The sequence below is a fragment of the Rhinolophus sinicus genome, linkage group LG17 (genome assembly GCF_036562045.2).
Source record: "Rhinolophus sinicus isolate RSC01 linkage group LG17, ASM3656204v1, whole genome shotgun sequence".
Taxonomy (NCBI): domain Eukaryota; kingdom Metazoa; phylum Chordata; class Mammalia; order Chiroptera; family Rhinolophidae; genus Rhinolophus; species Rhinolophus sinicus.
Window position 1 is genome coordinate 186535 of NC_133766.1, and position 19618 is coordinate 206152.

Sequence of the window (19618 nt, forward strand, 5' to 3'; positions counted from 1 at the left end):
CTCCCGTGGCCCGTCACATTCCGTGTGTTTCCTCTGTTTCTCCGTCCTCCTTCCTGCTGCTTTTGCCTGCCTGACAACAAAACCGTCTTCTTGGAGACTCTTTTTCACTGGCCTCTGTGATGTTATGCATTCCTGCTTCTCCACCTCTGTTTCTAACCACTCTTTTTGCTTTCTCTTTTATTAGACTCTGCTTTTTCCCTAAACCTATGGGTTAGGAAAAACGATGGGCTTCTCTCTAAGGCTCAATTTTAACTTCCCTACCTTTCGTTGTCTGTGTTCCTCCCTAATAGTTTATCTGTTCACAAGGCTCTGGTAAAATACAAAAATAGCTCATGTTTTGACACTGCAGTTGACAGCGCACCTTATATTCCCGACCTCAGTTATCCCCAACCCAGCATGTGAGTCGGCGTCCCCAGTTCCGTGGGCTCTTCTATTCTTAGTAGCTTCTTCTGATGCCTTTCAGGTTAAATCTCTTTCTCGTCCTTTCTCTGGGCGCCCACTGTACTTGCCCGGATTTATCACAGCACCTATAACCATATTGCCCTTTTGTGTTCATATGACCGTCTCTCCCCTACTGGACTGTCAGCTCTATGTCATGTGGGCCTTCTTCCCCCAAAACCAGCATAGGTTCTGGCCATGATATGTGCTTAATAGCCAACAAATAATTGAAGAACTTTCCCAATTTCCTGGTCCCGAAATCCAAGAGTCACTTTGAGTTCTCCTAAATCTTGTTAGTCACTAAGTCTTAGTGGTTCTTTATGCCGTATGTGTCTTGATGTTGTCCCTTTTCTTCTGTCACTGTCACTACACACTCAGACTCTTGTACTTTGTACAACTGCAGTATCCTCAAGCTGTTCTCCCTGCCCTGACTATCTTGTCAAATCAGTCCTGTGTTTCCCCCCGCAAGAATAATCTAAATATGCAGTTCGTATGAGGGTCACGTTTAAATTCCTTGTTCTGATAATCAAGGCCCATACATATTTGCGACTTCCCCATTCATAAACCTGTCTTCTTTCATCATTGTTCTCTCATCACCCAGATGCCAGATAGACCCAGCCTTTCCTCCTCCTTCCCTTCCACATCCTACCCAAATCCCATTTCCCCCAGGAAGCTTTTGACGCTTTTGGTCCTTCTTTGACCTAGTAGTATTTATTACTATACACTTTACTGTTGTAATGTACCTGGCCATTTAATCATCTATGGCAGGGGTTGGCAGTTTATGGCCTGTTAGCCAAATCTGGCCTGCTTCCTGTTTTGTACAACCTTTGAGCTAATAGTGGTTTCTAAATTAAAATTTTGAAAGAAGAAGAAGAATATTTCATAGGACGTGAAAATTATACAAAATTCACACTTTCGTGTCCACAAATAGTTTTATTAGCACTATCTGTTTACATATTGTCCAGGACTGCTTTCCAATTATAATGGGAGACGTGGAGTTTCAACAGAGAGTATAAGGCCCCCAACGCCGAAAATACTTTCTCTCTGGCTGTTACAGAAAAAGCTTGCTGACCTCTAATCTCGGATCTTGAATTCCGTTCACAATCTTTGCAGAGCTGTTGAAGAAATTTGGAGAGGTTGTTTCACTAAAGACAACGTGTTCAGTGCTAATTAGCTCGTCATTAAAAAGGTGGGGGCGGGGGAGCCAGAGAAGGAGGCTGTGAGAGAGCAGGAGCTACCTAGACACTTAGTAACGTAGGCAACCACATTCCCATCGGAAAGTAAGAGTCAGAGGCTCTCAGTGGGGTGGGAGAAAAGACGCGGTGTTTTCCCCATCTTCTCTGTTTCTGACCTGGCAGAGAAAACATACAAACACGGAGGGTGTAGCTAGAGAAAGGGTATTTGAGGTCTTAACCTGAATCTGTTGCTGAGAAGAAATGAGTGGTTGCTGAGAGAAGTTCAGCCATTAAGGACTCAAGCTATTACAGGCCATACAAGAAACGATCAAAAGGGCATAACAGCTAAACTGAACGTGTTTGGCTTTGGCTGACTGAAGCTGTAAGTAGGCTAAGAGGTTTTACAATGTTGGAAGTCAGGGCAAGAGAATGGAAAGGATTGCCTTAAAATAGAAAGGAAAGCTAGATATTTAGATAAACAGGAATCACAGCTGAAGTCATTAGAACGTTCGTGACATTTACCTAGATGTTCTATTTCTTTTCATCTTGCTCTAACCATATTTTTCTTCCCTCGGAACTTTAGGATGCTTTATTATCAAGGTTTTTTTCAATTTGGTTGAAGTTTTTGCTGCTCTTCTTGCAATCTTACCATAATTATTCTTAACAGTTTAGTTGGTAGTTATTGGTTAACCCTGTACCTGTTATTTTTTTCTTTTTCTTAAAACTTATACAACACAGTAACTATTCAGTGAAGTTCCATCTTATTAAAAAATAATCTGTATAGACTGGACAGTGCCTTATCTTTCACATCTGGTCCCTACACCTGGGCAGACTCCACTTGGCTAGTTTTGGTCTTCAAACACGCACCAGTGGGTTGCTACCTGAATTGCAGGAAGAAACCAGCTAGACTAGGAACCAGAACTTGCATGCTGAAATCCATTTTAATGGCAACAATACGTGCAAGTTCGTAAGTGTGTCTGTCTCCTTTTTTTATAGCTTCAACACCAGGTCTGGCACACTGGAGGCCCCCGGTCAGATTGAAGTGGAACAAAGAAGCTGGGGGGAGGAGCTCATTAGCTGTTTAGGTGGACGCTAGGGGATCGTTATTTTGTTGGGCAGGGTGTTTTTTTGTTTGTTTGTTTTCTTTTCATTATGTGAGTTAGGGTTGATAAATCCTACATGCCTTTCAACTCCCACGATTTATGGTCTTCCAAATCAAGTACTTCACAAGTCTCCTGTTCTTTGCCACAGAACACTGTCCACTTGTCTGTCTGTCTGTCTGTCTCTCCTTCCCTTCCTCCTTTGCGCCCTTCTCGCGCAGACTGCCATCCTATCACTAAATCTTAATCTGCAGTGTCTCTTGGCTTACCCCTTTCATTCATTGTTTCCTGCATCCCATGTGCCCTCTTGATTTCCTTCCAGCTCTTCTTTCTTTGCTTTCTCAGACTCACTCGCTCCTCCCTGCCGTCTCCCTCCTCCTCCTCCTTTGCTCCCCTACTTCAGGTTCCAGGCTCTCATCCCCCGACAGTCGCCCCTCCTTCCCGCGCTCTGACTGTCTTACCCTAGTTGGAAATGCAGCAGACCTCCGAGCCTGCCTCCATTGGATGCGAGGGACTGTCAGTCGGCGGCAAGAGGAGCTCCTATTGGTCAGGCTGGAGGCGGGGCCCGAGCTGACTATAAAGAGCGGGGCCCGAGGCGGCGCGCGGAGCGGCTGACTGGACGGGCTCTGACGGGACCCGCGGAGCGGACGCCGGGCGGTGAGCGAGCGCCGAGGGCCGGGCGCCGGCTCGGAGCAGCGGCTCCCGGCACTGCTTCCCCTCGTCTGGTCAGGCGGCGCCACCACAGAGCCCGGCCCGTCGCCGCGGTCGCCGCGCAGCCCCCAGGGCCCCGCCTCCCGCACTTGCCGCCCGCTCCGTCCCGCCGCCGCGATGAGCGAGGTGAGCGGCGCCGCCCGGCCCCACCGCTCGGGTCCCGGGGGGCCAGGGGTGCGGCTCCGGTCCCAGGGGGCAGGGCGAGGGGGCCGTGCAGTCCGGAGTCTCCGGGAAGCGACGGGAAGCGGGAGGCTTTACGTCCCCGCTGCGGGTGGTGCTTTGGGGGGGCCGCGGTCGCAGGTGGTGAGTCGCCTCCCGGGGCGCTGCTCCCCTCCACGCCCCGGCTGTGGCCCCGTCTGGCCCTGGTGCTGCTCTTGCGCGCCTGCATCCTACGGGGACTGCAGCCCCCTGCCCTGCGGGGGCGTCCTCCCCTCCATCCTCCAGTCCGGAAGCAACCGCTGCAGGGGCCGTCTGGCATTCGGAACCGGCAGGGCCGGCTCCTGGGGACATGTCCCCTTGCAGAGTGGACCTCCCGCCTCAGTGCTTCTGACCTCCTCGGCCTTTGTCCGGCTCCGTGGTGTCCGTCTCAGCCGGGCCCAGCCCACTGACTGGGGTGTCCTTTCCATAGGACGCTGCTCATGGGAGGGGGTCACAGCAGAACTGGGAAGGACCCCGCCCATTGTCCGACTGTATTTGTAGCACCGGCTCATGTTCAGCAACGTGCATCTTCCTTCCCGCTGAACGCAAGCTTGCTCTCTGCGACCCCTTTCCTAGTACTGAGGGTCTCATGTCAAGTCTGACTGCTCAGCTGTCTGCCAGATGCCAGCTCTGAACCCATATACTTACCAGCTGCGTGGTCTTAAGCGAGCTAGTAAACCTTTCTGTGCTTCAGCTTTTTATCTGTAAAACGAGGATAACTGGTGTCCTAATGATTCAATGAGATTGTATAGGAAGGTACTTAGAACAGTAGCTGGCACAGGGCAGGCACTCCATCTCTGTTGGCCGTTCTTATCTCCGTTTCTTTTTCAGTGTCACAGAAATTCTCAAGGATAGCAAGAGCTCGGTGAAGGCATAGGGCCCTGGATCCTAGGTCTGTTTAGTTCGTCATCTTTCGTCGGAGCTCTGCAGGCTCCCACTGAAAGTTGTCGTCCGAGGAGCCAATTCGTGCCAACTGCTATATTGTCCTGGTTGCCATGTCCACAGGGCGTATCCTGGGAAATTCAGCGAGTCTGGAGGCTGCAGATGGCAAAGTGGTTTCTAGTCCCTCAGCTAGTTGTGACCCCGACCATGGCAGCCTTTCAAAAAGAAAAGAAAAAAAAAGTTCACTTTGCTTTCCTCTTGCTTCTTTCAGACCTAATATGAGAAGAGAGTTTTTCTTTGCCCTCTTTTCACTGAGGTCTAGAGTTCAATGCCCCCCCCCCCTTGTGTTTCTAAATCTGAAAGTTGCAAGTCAAGCCTCCCCTGGGAGTTTGTGATCTGAAGGCTATGCCAACGTGAAGATGCGTGGTTAGTCTGAGCTTTTTTGGGGGAAGTGCACGGCCTCCCTGCAGGACACACTACAGGGGCTGACATTTAGGGTGCTATTTGGTGGAGTGACAAAGCTGTTTCAGTGGCAAGGAAAACAATCTGGTGTTTCATGGGAGAGTCAAGTCTTGATGTAGCAGCTGAACTTGGGAGAACGATGGGAGTGGGACGGGGATGGAGACTTGCTGTCAGTGTGTGCGGGGCTGCCCAGCCTCAGGTGGTCAGAGGAACTCGTTCCAACCAGCGATCACCTCCAGAGCCACCTCCTAATCAGAGCTGAGCCTGGCTTCGGGATGCGTATTTGTAAAATCCAGAAGCAGCCACCTGGGTGAACACAGAGACCAGCTGTCTGAACCAGATCCCCAAAGGGTCTCTGCTTCCCTAGAGGCCAGGAGCCAGCCTGTTTTCTTCCTCTTGTGAAAGTGTGATGAAAAGCGGAAGTGTTGCCCAGAGCTCTGGAGCTCCAGGGAGACGCTAGACTCAGGTCTCAGTCCAGCCCCAGGGGTCTCCTATTCCAGGTTGAAGAGCCTGGCTCAGGAAAGCGCTGTGCACCCAGACTCTTCTATAAGCCTCACATCTCCACCTGCTTATTTCCTTACTTGAGAAAATGCATGAACTGAGAGGACTTCGTATCTCTTTAAAGATTCCCATTTCAACAGAACAGAAGCTGGAGAGGACTCCAGACCCAGAACCAGTGAAAGCGCAGGGATTCCGGTGGGGCTGCTGGGGAGGCTTTGGGCTCCACTGGGCCTCGGTGGCCATGCTGCCCCTCGGCACTGCAGCGGGCCATGCCCTGCGTGTGCGTGTGGAGGACGAGCTGCAGGGCACCAGCTGTCTGCACTCGCCGCTGCAGCAGGACTCCAGGGCTGTGGGTCGCAGGCCGCCCTCCCGCTGAGGGGCTCCCTCTGGCTCCCCCACGCCTGGGAGGTGCAGTCAGTCCCTGAGAGCTCTTGCCTGTAACCTCTTGTCGCGGACGTAGCTTAACGCTGTGACCCTCTTGCATGTCTCAGCTGGGAGGAGCCCTGCTGGAGGGATCCTCTGGTCCAGCGGTCACTCTGTTGAAATGGGGGTCACGGACAAGTGGTCACTGTCCTCACGGTATCTGTGCTTTGGCTGCAGGGGCTGGAGCAAGGGACAGGTCAGTAGACTTGTCACTGGGGGAGAGCTTAGAAGTGGTACCCCTCCTTTGTTACTCTGCTTCTGTCCTCCTGGGTCAGAGGAATGGGGTATCACACTTCTGGGGGCAATTTCTCTTTCCTGTGCTTATCTTTCTGGCTTCAGGCTTCCCCATGATGGAAGTTTGTGTTATGTCTTCTGTGAGCCAGGCAGGTAGGGATTTGGAGGGAATCCAGGTTTCTCATTCTCATTGGTATTTCGTTATTATTACGGTTATATTCACATATAAAATCAAAGGACTAGCTACTGGATACCGGAATGCCTTCCACCTCTGGAAATATCTGTCTTCTGAAGGAAACTAGAACTTGGTTCTAGAACTTGCTCTTCCGTTTCTTAGGCAGCCACCCAGGTTGTTGGCTTAGCTGCCTGAGCAGGAGCCTCTGGCTGGTACAAGTGGATGATTTTGTCATCCTGTGACCCGGGAATAGGGACAACTGTTTTCCTGAGCCACAGCTGTGATCAGTCACCTCTTAGAGTGTCGAGTGTTTCTAGGGGAAGACGGCCGTACATAACATGGCTGGAATCCACAACACAAATCTGATGCATCGTTGGTGTCTGTCTGTAGAGGGTCTTAACTGATGAAAGTGAGGCGACAGGGCTTCAGAGGGAGGGGAGGAAGAAGGATCAGGTCAGTAACCGTCTTTTCCAGGTAGTGGTTCTATGAATGCCTCCCCCTGTTTTCTTTCTATTTGTCTACAGTTCCATATTGTCTTTCAAAATTCTATTTTGAAAAACAAAAAACAAACCAACTTAAGTTGGTGTACATTCTTCAAGATACAAACACAGGTGTCTTTCACCAAGAAAATTTCGAATAATATATCAAAACATTTTAGTGATGTAATTTCCAAGTTGCTAAGGGGAGCTCTCAGTCATCTGGAGCAATCTTCCCACTTTACGTGTGAGGAAACTGAGGCCCAAACCTTAGCTGAGTCTCCACAGTCCTAGAACCAGGACGAGGGCACAGACTGCGGACTTCTTGTCCCAGAAGACCTTTCCGTAAGACGACTCCCACATGTCCCCTAGTGAATACGGAATGATTGAATTAACATGCGACTTCTAAGGAATATATTACAAGTAGTTTCCATAGGCAATCTAAGCAGTGCGATTTAATAAATGCTGCGCGAGTGGACAGAGACAGAGAGAAGAGGGACTGACCTGGATGATATTTATCAACCGGGTGCATTTTGGCAGAACACCAGGCGGGCCAAGTCTACCCCTTTGTACAGGGTCACGTGCGGTGACTGCCAGGGTGGGGTAGGCCAGTGAGTGGGCGCGAGGGAAAGCGGAAGCCTGGGGGCCCCCTCTCCACGGGGTCTTAGTGTCCATCACCGATTCGCACAACTGCAGAGCATCGGAGACCAGAGGAAGCACGGAAACGAGAGCACCCTCGGACCAAAAGCGTCTGACGTGGAGGGCGCAGCGCAGGAAGGCGGGCGTCTGTCTACCGACGGCGCTGCGCCCTCTGAGCAGACAGGCAGCGGCGTGGAGTCCTCCCTTTAGCCACTTGACTTCCAAGGAGAGGACACAGGCTCTGGGAGGAGAAGTGTAGGAAGGAGGAAAAGACGAATGAAGTCGGCTGGCAAAGTGAGCGCCGACAGTCTCCTGGGATCCCGGAATCCCACGTGCATGATTTTCTAAATCCATCCGCCAGATCCCGCTGCTCGAAATGGCTCGACTTGCCCCAGAATTGTTTTACCTGCCAGAGTGAGCCCGGTCAGCTCAGGTCTCCAACCCCTCTTTCCAAGAGCTCTGCATCCGGTGAACAGTCGTGTGCCCCCCACCCCCACCCCGCGGATTGCTGCTTCTGCCCAGGCTGACTCCCAGGCACGCCCACGGAGGTTTCCCAGCCCCCACCCGGGAAAGGGGCCACGTTCTGTGGTCCTGGCGCTGCCTCCCTCCCACACAATGCCCTGCGGTTGAGTGTTTGCTGTGTAGGCTGCGGGGGGTATTAATGCATTTATTTTGGGACATTAACGCCATGGGTGGGATGCACATTGAAGATTATAGTAATAAAAGATGCTTTGTCAGCTCCCCCAGCCTAGTATGGGGTGAAGACAGCTGCAAGCTGTATGCAGAGCACCACGAAGACCCACTCATTGCACTGCGGAAGCCCATGCTGGGGGGCCTGCCGGGGCCTTGACTCATGAACACCTGGGGGGAGGCAAGGGGCTCTGCTTCTGAGTCCAGTGGGGGTGCGGCTGTTCAGGAAAAGGGGTGGGGGGGGCTGCAGGGAGAGGGACAGACCCGGGTGTGGAGCTCTGCTCCTTTTGGCATGTGGGATATAAGGCATTCGGGTTATACTCCATGTATTAGGAGGAGGACGTGTGTATGCGGAACCTGGAGTAAGGATTCCTAGTTCTATTTCTGTTAGTGTCTTGAGGGTGACCTTGAACAAGTCTTTCTGAAGCTGTTTGAAGACTGCAGCTGGTTGCTGCACTGAAAGAATTGAAACAGTTCCAACCCGGCTCCCAAAACAGCCGGTCTAGGGTCTCTCAGGGGCTGCAGGAGATGGGAGGCCTCTGCGGCCCTCTGGCAGTGACCTTCACTTGCCATTGAGGGAGAGTGTGTCAGCAGGGAGAGAGGCGCCCCTGGGGGGCTGAAGCCTCTGTCTCCACTTGGAAGCAGATGCAATAACTCCTGTCTCCCTCACTTTCTGTGCCTCGGAAGCAAACAGAGAGCTTACAAAGCCTAGGATTTATGTCAAGACAAAGGCAAGAAAGAGGTCTTTGGAGCTCATATTTAGGATTTTTAGGATTCAGGCCCTTTTTTGGTTTCCCTGCCCTGGTCTGTGGGACAGGATCCGAGTGCCCGATCAGCAGAACGGCTAGGACGTGCATAATCTGTTTTCACTGCCCAGCATCCAGGAGAGCGGAGCCCATGCAGGGCGCATGCTGGCAGGTGTGACGGCCCCTTCACCCCTGTTGATTGCTGATAATCTGTGAGCCCTTTTTAAAGGCTGAGGATGGGGAAATCTTGGTAGTTTACCCTTCCCAAGGTTAGTTCTGACTTCCTGCTTGGAGCAGAGGGGGAGACACTGTCTTGCCCCTTCTGGTGACAATGGTTGCTGTGTTGCTGTGGCAACATCATTACAGATGAAAGAAACAAAGAAAGTAAGAACCACAGCTAGAGAAGGGGGCAGGGTAAGTGGGGCCCAGAGTTATTGGGAACCGGCTCCCAGTAGTGGCCGTGGGCAGTGTCATCTAAGGTGCTCCCGCTTGGCCTGTTCTTAGGTGCTTTGCCAAAACAGTGTCCTTCCGAGCCAGCCGCAGCCCACGCGCTCGGCTGTGTGAGACAAAGCCCTAAGGACGCCAGGTTTTTGTGCTCCTGAGCACTTGTCTCAGCTCCCTGTGGTCCACACCTCAAAAAAATGCCTCAGGTTCTTTGAAATGAAACGTGAACATTTACAGAGGTTGTGCTAGAGGGCCCCTCCTGTGCCCCCTCACCTGGGAGAGCTGCCGGTGCCCCAGGGCTGCAGGCCAGGCACTGGCTTACAGAGTATAATCTCCGTCCAAGCAAACCATTGTGGGGCCCTTACCAGAGGTGGAGAGCCACTGCCAGCATTTTGGGGGGGGCTAGACATTGGGAAGACAGGGACATTGTGATTTCGGATGTGGTTTAGAGTAAAAAGAGGCCAGTCCTGAGACTTCCGTGCCAAGGGTCCTTCGAGCCATCCCACGCACACACTCCCACTTAGTGACACGAACTTGTCCAGCTGTTTGACTCCAGGTGACTCCAGGGGGAGTCAGACAGACGTGGGTGCATCCTGCATGAGCGTGGACTCAGTTCGACCGGCGCCACCACTCCTGGTGTGTGACATTGGGGAAACCACAGCCTTGCTGTGCTCGGGCCTCCCATCTGCAGAAGACACACAACATCTACTTGACGGTGAAAGAAAAGAGCTAGAGAAAATATATATGAAATACCTGCATGTACTAACATAGTTGTTATTTTGAAGGACTGCGCCTCGGGTTGAATAGAAGAACAGGTCAAGTTACAAGACCATTCACCATGTTGCTTCTCCCAGCAGTTTCAGGCTTGAGAAAATTTTAATTCACATAAACAAATATCTATTGAGTACCTACTATGTGCAGTATAGAGGTTGCAGTTAATGTGACACAGATAAATGGAAACTAGGGAATCGGATGGGTGGGGGTGGGTGGTAGGACAGATACACCATGGCTGTGCCACAGGTAACCTGAACTAACACTCTTGGGTAGGCCTTGCCCTGCCCTCTCTGCTCGTTTCCAGGCCCATGTGCTGAAGTGAGGAAAAGCGCTAAGCTGGCTCCTGGCACCTTCTGACGGCCTCTGAACTGGCCTCGCAGGCGCGCCCCTCAGCCGTCTGTACTCACGCTGGTTTCAGAAACCTAGATGAGGTGGTGAATAGAGTGCAGCAGGAGTGCTGTCATTCATTCAACAGATGCTGAGTGTCTGTCGTGTGCAGAGGCAAGTGCTAGACCCTGGGGCTACAGTAGTGGTGAGACAGGCACCACCCCACCCTCACGGGAACCCACGTGCAAACGGAGGACACAGCCATTCAGTAGCGAATTCCCAAATTATTTTTTAGTGGTGTAGGGAGCAGCATGGGTGCTGTGACTGGTAATGGGGGCCCTAGTCTAGTCTGGGGAGCTAAGGAGAGCTTCCTCCAGGACAGCTCTGAAGGGTGATTCACTACATAAAAGGGAAGCTGGGGTAAGAGAACCATGAGCCGAGGTCCGGAGGTGGGAAGGGGCGTGGCCTATTCCTGAGATGAGGTCATTGAGTGATCAGAGGTGGCCCAGACCATAGTAGGAATTTTATTCTTCCTCCTCAGAGCCTTGGTGCCCACGTGGGCTCTCGCAGTGATCTCTGTACACACAGCTGTCAGGGTGACATAAAGTGAACGGGCCTCGTACTGACCTGGGCATGCAGTGCGAAGCAAGGAAAGGTGTGGAGAGGGCGATTTCCAGGTTCCTGGCCCGCACGCCTGGACAAGGAGGCACTGTGAGGAGCAGGTCAGGCAGGTGGGGCTGACACCCGCGGGGCCTGCGTTCCTGCGCAGTGTGCACGTGAATGGAGACTGAGCTCAAAGGAGACGTGGGGCGTGGATACTGCCTTCTGAGCCCTCGGCGGGCTGTGATGCCCAGTGCGGTGCCTACCTGCCACAGGAAGCTCTTGGCCTTCCTGACTAAGGAGCAGCCTATTAACTAAAATTCAGCACAAGTATAGGCTTTCTTCCTTGATGGCGCCGGCCACATTTCAAAGTACTCGATACCACTCGTGCTTAGTGGACACATATAGGACGGCATGGGATAGGACACTTGTTTCACTGCAGAGAGCTCTGTCACGGGGTCTGCCGAGCTGTCTGTAAGGGGCCACATGGTGAGTGATTTGGGCTTTGTGGGCCATGTGTCTGTTGCAACTACGACACCGCTGTTGTCCTGCCGAAGTGGCCCCAGATGATGGCAGTGGGCATGGCTGTGTTCCAGCCAAACCTTGTTTACAAAAACAGGCTGCAGACCAGCTCTGGCTGTGGCTATAATTAGCCCACCTCTGTCCTATTGGTCGGCGCTGGGAGAGATGATAACTGGAGTGGTAGGGACAGGTAAGATGGTCGGGAAGAGAGAACACAGGAGAGCCCCACCCTCAGCCTTAAGAGCCTCCATACTAAAGGTTGGGCAGATGTGTCCAGAAAGATAGGTGAGAACCCAGGAACACCGTGGTGTCCCAGGAGCCACGGAAAGGTGAAATGCCTGAGAGGTGAATGCTTCAGGAGGTCAAGCCAGGTGCAGCTGACCTTTGTATTTGATCTAGCAACTTCGAGAGCATTGGGCACCTAAAGAAGAGCAGGAGCCGCAGAGGAGTACAAGCTAGGGTGACGTGGGTTGGAGAGGGTGTGGGAGGTAGGAGATGGAGACGGAGAGTTCTGGAAGTCTAGCTATGAGAAGGAGAGAGACGTATGAGAGGCCTGGCCCCCACCCTCACCCCAGTCATCTTTCTAATTGCTCCTTCTCAGTCTTTGCCGGCTTGTTGACCGCTCCTTAACCCTTTTTCCCTATTTAGGAAATTCAGGTACAATTTACATGCAGTAAATATACCCTTATCAGTATATCGTTCTACGAATTTTGACAACTGTATACGGTCAGGTAACATGTATCTATGCAATCAACATACAGAGCGGTGCCTTCGTCCCTAAATTCCCTTTGTAGTCACTCCTGCCATGACTCAGCCCTTAGCAGCCACTACTCTGTCTGCTGTCCTGAGAGTTTGGCCTTTACCAGAAATGTCGTGTAACTGGAATTTTACAATGTATGTGTGACCTTAGGGTCTGGCTTCTCTCATTGATCGAATGCATTTGAGCTTCATCCACAGTGTCGTGTCAGCAGTTCATTCCTTGTTTGAATCGCTGGTTGGTGTTCCGTCCTATGGCGTCCCCAGTTTGTTCATCCTCAGCTGACGGGCATTTAGGGAATTTCCAAGTGCTGGTGATTTCGAGTAAAGCTGTTATACACATTCACTTACCGCTTTATGTGTAGACGTAAGTATTCATTTCACTTGATACCTAGGAGAGGGAGTGCTGGGTTGTATGACAAACGGATGCTGAAGAAACTGCCCAAGTAGCTGTTTCCACCAGTGATGGACGAGAGTTCCAGATAACTCCCTGTCTTGCCCAGCGTATGGTGCTGTCATTTGACAAAACCGTTTTCACAGCTGTGTAATGGTATCTCCTTGTTTTCACTTGAATTTTCACAGTGACTAATGTTACACATCTTTGCCTGTGTTGATTTGCTGTTCATGTATCTTCTCTGGTGAAGTGTCCAAATACAGTTCTTACCCATTTTTACAAACTGTATTCACATTATCGAGATTCGAACGTTCTTTATGTAGTCTGAATGCAAGTCCTTTATCAGATACGTGATTTGCAAATACTTTCCTCCAGTCTGTAGCTTGTCTCTACATTCTCTCAGAAATGTCTTTCAAACAGCAGTGCTTAATTTTAGTGAAGTTCAATTAAAATTTTTTTCTTTTATGGGTTGTGCTTTTGGTGTATCTCCGAAATCTTTGTTTACCCCAAAGTTGCAAAGAATTATTTTCCCTATATTTTCTTGTAGAAGTTTTATAGTTTTAGGTTTTATACCTGTTTTGAGTTAATTTTTGTATGGGTGCGAGGTGTGGATTGAGGACTTTTGTTACGCTTTTTTGTTTTTGCATATGGCTGTCCAGTCATTCCAGCACGATTTTTTCAAATGATCCCCCTAACCTTGTAATATTGAGTTCCTCAAGGCTTGGCCCTAGACCCAGTTCTTCTCATTCTGGTGTTGTCTGGAGAAGGAATTCAGATTGAAACAGCCTGTTTGTTTGTTTTTAAGCGAGGGAGAGGTTTTACCTACAAGACAGTGAAGGGGCTGATGGTGAAGAGCCCGGGAAGCGCAAAGGGGAGCGGGGTCTAGAGCTGGATGGAAGGACAGACATCACCTGAATGCTGACAAGTGCCAGGGAGGAGGTGTGGGCAGAGAAGGGGGACTGCTGTGTCACATCCCTCTCTGCGGTCTCAAAGCCCGAAGGAAACAGACCCCTGAGGCAGCAGGCCTCTCCCCACGAGAAGGGAGGCACACAGCTGTGAGGTGCAGAGGAAACAAAGTACTCGTGGGGAGTTGGCAGACACCGGAGATGAGATGACGGCAGGGAACACTGGGGTCGTCGGGCCCAGAGGTGAGGATGAAAGGAAGGGAGGAAGGTTGGCAAGGAAAGCAACTGGGGCCCTTTGGGGAGGCAAGAGCTGTGTGCCTCCCAGTTGCTAATGGGTGTTTGGTGGTGTTGAGAGCTGAGAGACTGGCCCCCTGTGGGGGCAGAGGCTGAACGGAATGAAGCGCCAGGCTCAGTGGAAACTTGGAATAGCAGCCTGAAGGAACACGAGGGGCTCCGAATGGAAGCAGTGGGATGAACTTGTACTTGGAGTTCTCAGGCTGTGCTGGGAAAGGGGATGTGGCTGTGTCAGAGCCCCCCCTGCTCGCACGTGGCCCCCCTCGCGCACACACACAGCGCTCAGCCTGGGGGGTGTCAGGAGGCCAGCGAGCAAAGGTCAGGGGAAAGCCAGAGTCGGGTGGTCAGGACAACAGGCAGAGCTGGCAGCCGAGTCAGTCAGCCTGGTCTGGGGTCAGGTTCTCACAGATCACGTAGGATTTCCCCTTAACGGAGGGCAGGACCCTGCTCCTGGGCTCCCTGTAGGGTGTCTGGGGACAAAGTGGTGGGGACGGTGGGCTGAGAGACTGGCCCTGAAATCCAGCTACCTGACTGGGCGAAAGGAAATCAGGTCCCTGGGACTGTCCTTCCGACCTGGAGCTGCTCCGCGTGGGGGAAGTTGTCCAGTTAACTCAGCCTCACGTTGGACATGCTCCTCAGGTGTGTGCACACTCACGCTTGCACACACACATTATTACATACACACGCACACACATGCACAAATGCACACACACGACCACATGTGCACACACGATCGTGCCTTTGGCTGGAGATTAAGAAATGGCAGCCAAGTGTTAAAGAGCGTGAACTCTGGAGTCAGATTGTTCTGATTCAAATCCTGGCTTTGCTACTTCTTAGCTGTGTGACCTTAGGCGAGTTCACCTCCCCAGCTCATTTTCTCTCTGGAACAGGAGAGTAGTAGCAAGACCTGCCTTACGGGCTGTTACAGGGATGCAGTGTGTTGATGTGTATAAAGTGCAGAGAAAAGGGGCTGACACATAGTCGGCGTTCTGTCTGTGACTACTTGTAAGACCAGGTGAGGGGCACGGTGCACCCCAGTTATCGCTGATCCACCACCCCACCCCACCCCCGCCTTCCCTTCCCTTCCCGCGCCAGCTGCATCAATCTTGCCAGTCCTCAAACAGGCTGCTCACTCCTCCACGACAGGGCCCTGAAAGCTCTGGCCTGGACACGCACCTCTGCCAGCTCTCAGCTCAGGTGCCGGCTTCCAGAGGCACTTTCCGGGCCCCTCTGTGAGCTGTGCGTCTCCATATCTACCCCAGCACTCACTGCCTTCCTCCTTCCCTGTCTCTCCTCTGTAGCATTTAACAGGATAATCATTTTGTTTGTTCATTTGCCTATACCCTAGAATGCAAACCCCACGAGGACAAGGCTTTTGTCTGTTTTGTCCTCTGCACTTTCCCTAGGGCCAATAAAGACTTGGCGGGTGAATTCTGATGACTTTTCTCCCCCCCTCTGGTCCCAAGATGCACAGCTTCGACTATGGCACGTACCTGGTAATAGGAGGGCTTGGAAGTGACGATGGTGAGTCTAAGGGGTGGCACCGTCAGCTGCCTTGAATGGCTGATGTTCTGACTTTCATTTTCCAGCTTAACACCAAAACATCCCCAGCGACCAAGCAGGCACCTGGGCCGGAGGAAAAGGGTGAGTCGGCTTGGGCGAGGCGGTCTGTAGAGCAGGTGAGTGACACCTGGACATAAGGACAAGTAGGGCTGTCAGTCTGGAAGCCCTGAAAGTCAGGTGTAGCCGGAACGTGGGTGAGTGAAACGAAGCACTGGGTTAGAACGACTACCTGGGGGCTGCCTTCCACTGTTTCCTAAGAAGCACACCTGCCAGTACTGACACTGGGTTTGCAAAACTGGCTCTGGAGTGGCTGGAGACAGACACACGATAGGAGGAAACTCATCGGTGATCCCAGCCACTGTCTCAATCAGAAATTGAGGGCAAGCTGGGGAGACAGCGTGTGCCCTAGGGCTTCTGTAGGATTCTGGAAGTGGTGAGAGGACATCTGGCAGCTTGGTGGATAGTAGCAAAGCCCCCAAGTAACTCTAGCTAATTTTCAGCTGAGGGGCCCTGATGCGACTTCCAGGGGAGTTACTGGGCAGGCATTCTCAGGGCTAGCAAAGATGGGGGGCTCACAGCGTTCTGCAGGAAGTGGACTTCAGCCCCTGCGTTTGGGGCCTGGAGAGACGGGCGGGCCCGCCCGGAGCACGTGTTCACAGATTTCGGAACCACCTGCAGGCAAAGCCGGCAGCGCCAAGAAGGCCGAGGAGGATGAGGAGATCGACATCGATCTGACGGCACCGGAAACGGAGAAGGCGGCCCTTGCTATTCAGGGCAAGTTCCGGCGGTTCCAGAAGAGGAAAAAGGACGCCAGCTCTTGAGTCGCCAGCCTTGCAGTCCCCTGCTCCTTTCCCCTCGCCACAGCCTGACTCCATGTGTCTTTGTTCCTCTAGCCTGTCGTTGAGGCGAGTTCAACCCTTATGTGTTGTGTTGTGTGGCCCCTGGAGCCATCACAGCATTAGGGGCACAAGGAGCAGAGGGAATGTGAGGGATTCGGAAGCTGCCACTTGCCTAACGGAGGACCAGCCTCTCCCTGGGACGGGCCTGCCTCCCAAGGCTTTGGGGCTGAGAGGAGGGCCCCTGGCAGGGTGGGGGCGGGGAAAGGTGGTCACAGCAGTCCCCCTTCAGGTAACAGCCCCTTCATACCCTCCTGCAGCACCACCTCCAACTTCCCCGCTCCGAGCTCGGCCACAGTGGGGACCGGGTCCCCCTTCCCCGGGCAGACCTGACTCAGGCAGCCTCCAGTTCATGCATGCTGAGTACATGAGCTGCAGGGGATGTCTCTGGGGCTGGTAGCGGCCCCCCAAACTGGGCTTTCTCATCTGGGCTGGGAGCATAGGGCAGAGGCAGGGAAATCGGGGCTCAGGCAGGTGTGGGGAGGAAAGAAGAGTGAAGGGGGATCTCTGAAGACACAGCGACCGCCAGGAAAGCGTGTTATGTGAAGGATTCTTGGGGCTCTGCTAACCTGCCTACCTCTGAGCCCTGACATCTAACTGTCCCCAGAGGCCACCCAAACCAGCGACCCTGTAGCTCCCACCTGCCCCACTGTGGAGTCAGGACAGGAGAGGAATAGCCACTCTGTGTGATTTTAGCATGTTGCATAATTATATAAAAAACCCTCAAGTGGGGTCATGTAACCTCTACTTCTGTTTTTCCTGGGAGGAGTATGAGTGTTGGCCTGAGCTGGCCTCTGGGGCGGGTGGGGGCGGGTGTGGGGGCAGCTGCATGGACTCCGTGGTGGGAAAGGGGACAGCACTGCCTGACCACGTCCACACAGGCCACGCTGTCTTCGTCTGCTGTGTCACCATCGCCGGCTGCACACCTGCTGGATGGAGCCTGATCCCTTCTGTCCCCGTTCCCTTCTGTCCCCGCCTGGCTAAGGGCGCATGTGGTGTGTATCCCTCTGAGGACAAACCCAGTTTTCCTTGCTCCCTGTCCCCAAATGACTATCCTAGCCGTCCCTGCTGCTTTGTCTCCCCCCTACCCCCCCACACCTGTTTTTCACACTTAGGGGCAAGAGAAGGTGACTCGGTCTCACTGAAGGCTTTAAACCACAAATTAAATAAAATGATGGCTTTCAAGTGAGTTCACATTGCTGAGAAATGACGTCCATGCACTGAAACCAGAGCCAAATGCTTGAAGATCAAGCAAAGAATGCTGTCTCCCCAACTCTCCTCCCTTCCTCGTACTCACCCTCCTTTCTTGAATCAAGAATACAGAAGTCGAAGCCGTGTGGCCGCTAGTGTAGGGAGCCGGGGACCACGTCCCAGAGCTTCTCCATGCCCAGCGAGCCCGTGGCTCCAGGGCATCAGGAGGATGAGCAGTGATTCACGGGAAGGCCTATGTCACAGGAAGTAGCTCCTGATGCCCGAGGAAGGAAGGAGCTTACCCTGGGGTCTGTTCTGAGTGCAGTCTCGTGTTGGTAGTGGCTTTCTGTCCTGGCCTCATGGGCAAATGGGAGGGCAGCTCGTTGCCACACCTGGTGTGTGGCCTGTAACGCAGGAGCATTCCTGTCCCCTCGACCCATGGACATGCCATGGGGATCGCTGGTCTGGCCTGTGCACGCAGGCAAAGCAGTGCTCCCTGCTCCCGCCCCTGGGGGCTCCCCCATGTACGGTGTCTGCTGACTGTTCCTGCCACAGACCTGGAATATGGTGCTGACATGATTTTTCCCTTTATCATCGCTTGCTCCAAAAGTCGTATACTTGTCCTCAAACATTTTTTTTTACATTCCATATCATTTTATATTAATTTCAGGTGTGCAGCATAGTGGTGAGACACATATAATTTAAGATGTGACCCCCCTGACTAGTCTAACACCTACCTGGCACTATACATGCTTATTACCATGTCATTGACTATATTCCCTGTGCTTTACTTTATATCCCATGACTATTTTGTAAGTACCAGTTTGTATGTCTTAATCCCTTCACCTTTTTTGCCCCCAAACCCCCTCCTGTCTGGCAACCATCAAAATGTTCCCTGTGTCTATGAGTCTGTTTCCGTTTTGTTTGTTCTTAGATTCCACATATAAGTGGAATCTCATTGCATCTGCCTTTCTCTGTCTGACACACTCCACTCAGCAAAATACCCTCCAAGTCCATCCATGTCCCCACAGATGGCGAGAACACATTCCCTTCCCTGGCCGAGCAATAGTCCACTGTATATATGTACCACCTCCTCTTTATCCATTCTTCCTGCGATGGACACCCAGGCTGCTTCCACATCTCAGCCATTGTAAACAGTGCTGCAGTGAACGTATGGATGCACATCCCCTTGAAGTAGTATTTGGGTTTCTTCAGATAAATACCCAGAAGTGGGACTCCTGGGTCTTTCTTTGTCTCCTGTTATAGCCTTTGTTTCAGTCTATTTTGTCTGGTATAAGTATTGCTATGCTAGATTTTTTTGTTTGATTCTATTTTCATGAGATACCTTTTTCCAACCCTTTACATTCAGTCTACGTGTGTCTTTCAATCTGAAATGAGTCTCATACACAGCATATGTAAGGGTCTTGTTTTCTTTTCCATTCAGCCCTCCTATGTCTTTTGCTTAGAGTGTTTAATCCATTTGCATTGAAAGTAATTGTTGATAGATATGTAGTTATTGCCATTTGATTCATAATTTTGATATATATTTTTTTCCATCTTGAAGTCCCTCTAACATTCCTTGTAATAACAATTTGGTGGTGAATTCATTTAGCTTTGTCTTGTCTGGGAAGTTCTTTACCCGTACTTTGATTTTAAATGCTAGCCTTGCTGGGTAGAGTAATCTTGGTTGTAGGTCCTTGCTTCTCATCACTTTGAATATTTTGTGCCAATCCCTTTTGGCCTGCAAAGTATCTGTTGAGAATTCAGCTGACAATTTTGTGGGAGGTCCCTTATAAGTTACTACTGTGTTTCCCCGAAAATAAGACCTAGCTGGACCATCAGTTCTAGTGTGTCTTTTGGAACAAAAATTAATATAAAACCCAGTATTATATTATATTACATTAAATTATATTATTATATTAAAGACCCGGTCTTATAGTAAAATAAAACTGGGTCTTATATTAATTTTTGCTCCAAAAGACACATTAGAGCTGATTGTCCTGTTAGGTCTTATTTTCGGGGAAACACGGTAGTTGCCTTTCTCTTGCTGCTTTTAGGATTCTCTCTTTGTCTTTAACCTTTGGCATTTCAATTATAATGTG

At 51.5% G+C, this 19618-nt stretch overlaps 1 protein-coding gene across 2 annotated transcripts; it reads left to right on the top strand.

The window, feature by feature from the left end:
* The first annotated feature begins 3305 nt into the window (after positions 1–3305).
* On the top strand, positions 3306–17514 carry PCP4L1 (Purkinje cell protein 4 like 1). Of its 2 annotated transcripts, none has more exons than XM_019712954.2 (3): positions 3306–3550; positions 15456–15510; positions 16108–17514. In XM_019712954.2, the coding sequence occupies exons 1-3, from the start codon at positions 3542–3544 to the stop codon at positions 16248–16250; spliced, it is 207 nt and encodes a 68-aa protein (XP_019568513.1). In that variant the 5' UTR covers positions 3306–3541; the 3' UTR covers positions 16251–17514. The 2 variants fall into 2 exon arrangements, with proteins under 2 accessions (XP_019568513.1, XP_074178476.1); XM_074322375.1 differs by lacking the exon at positions 3306–3550 and adding an exon at positions 15329–15351.
* The last annotated feature ends 2104 nt before the right edge of the window (positions 17515–19618 follow it).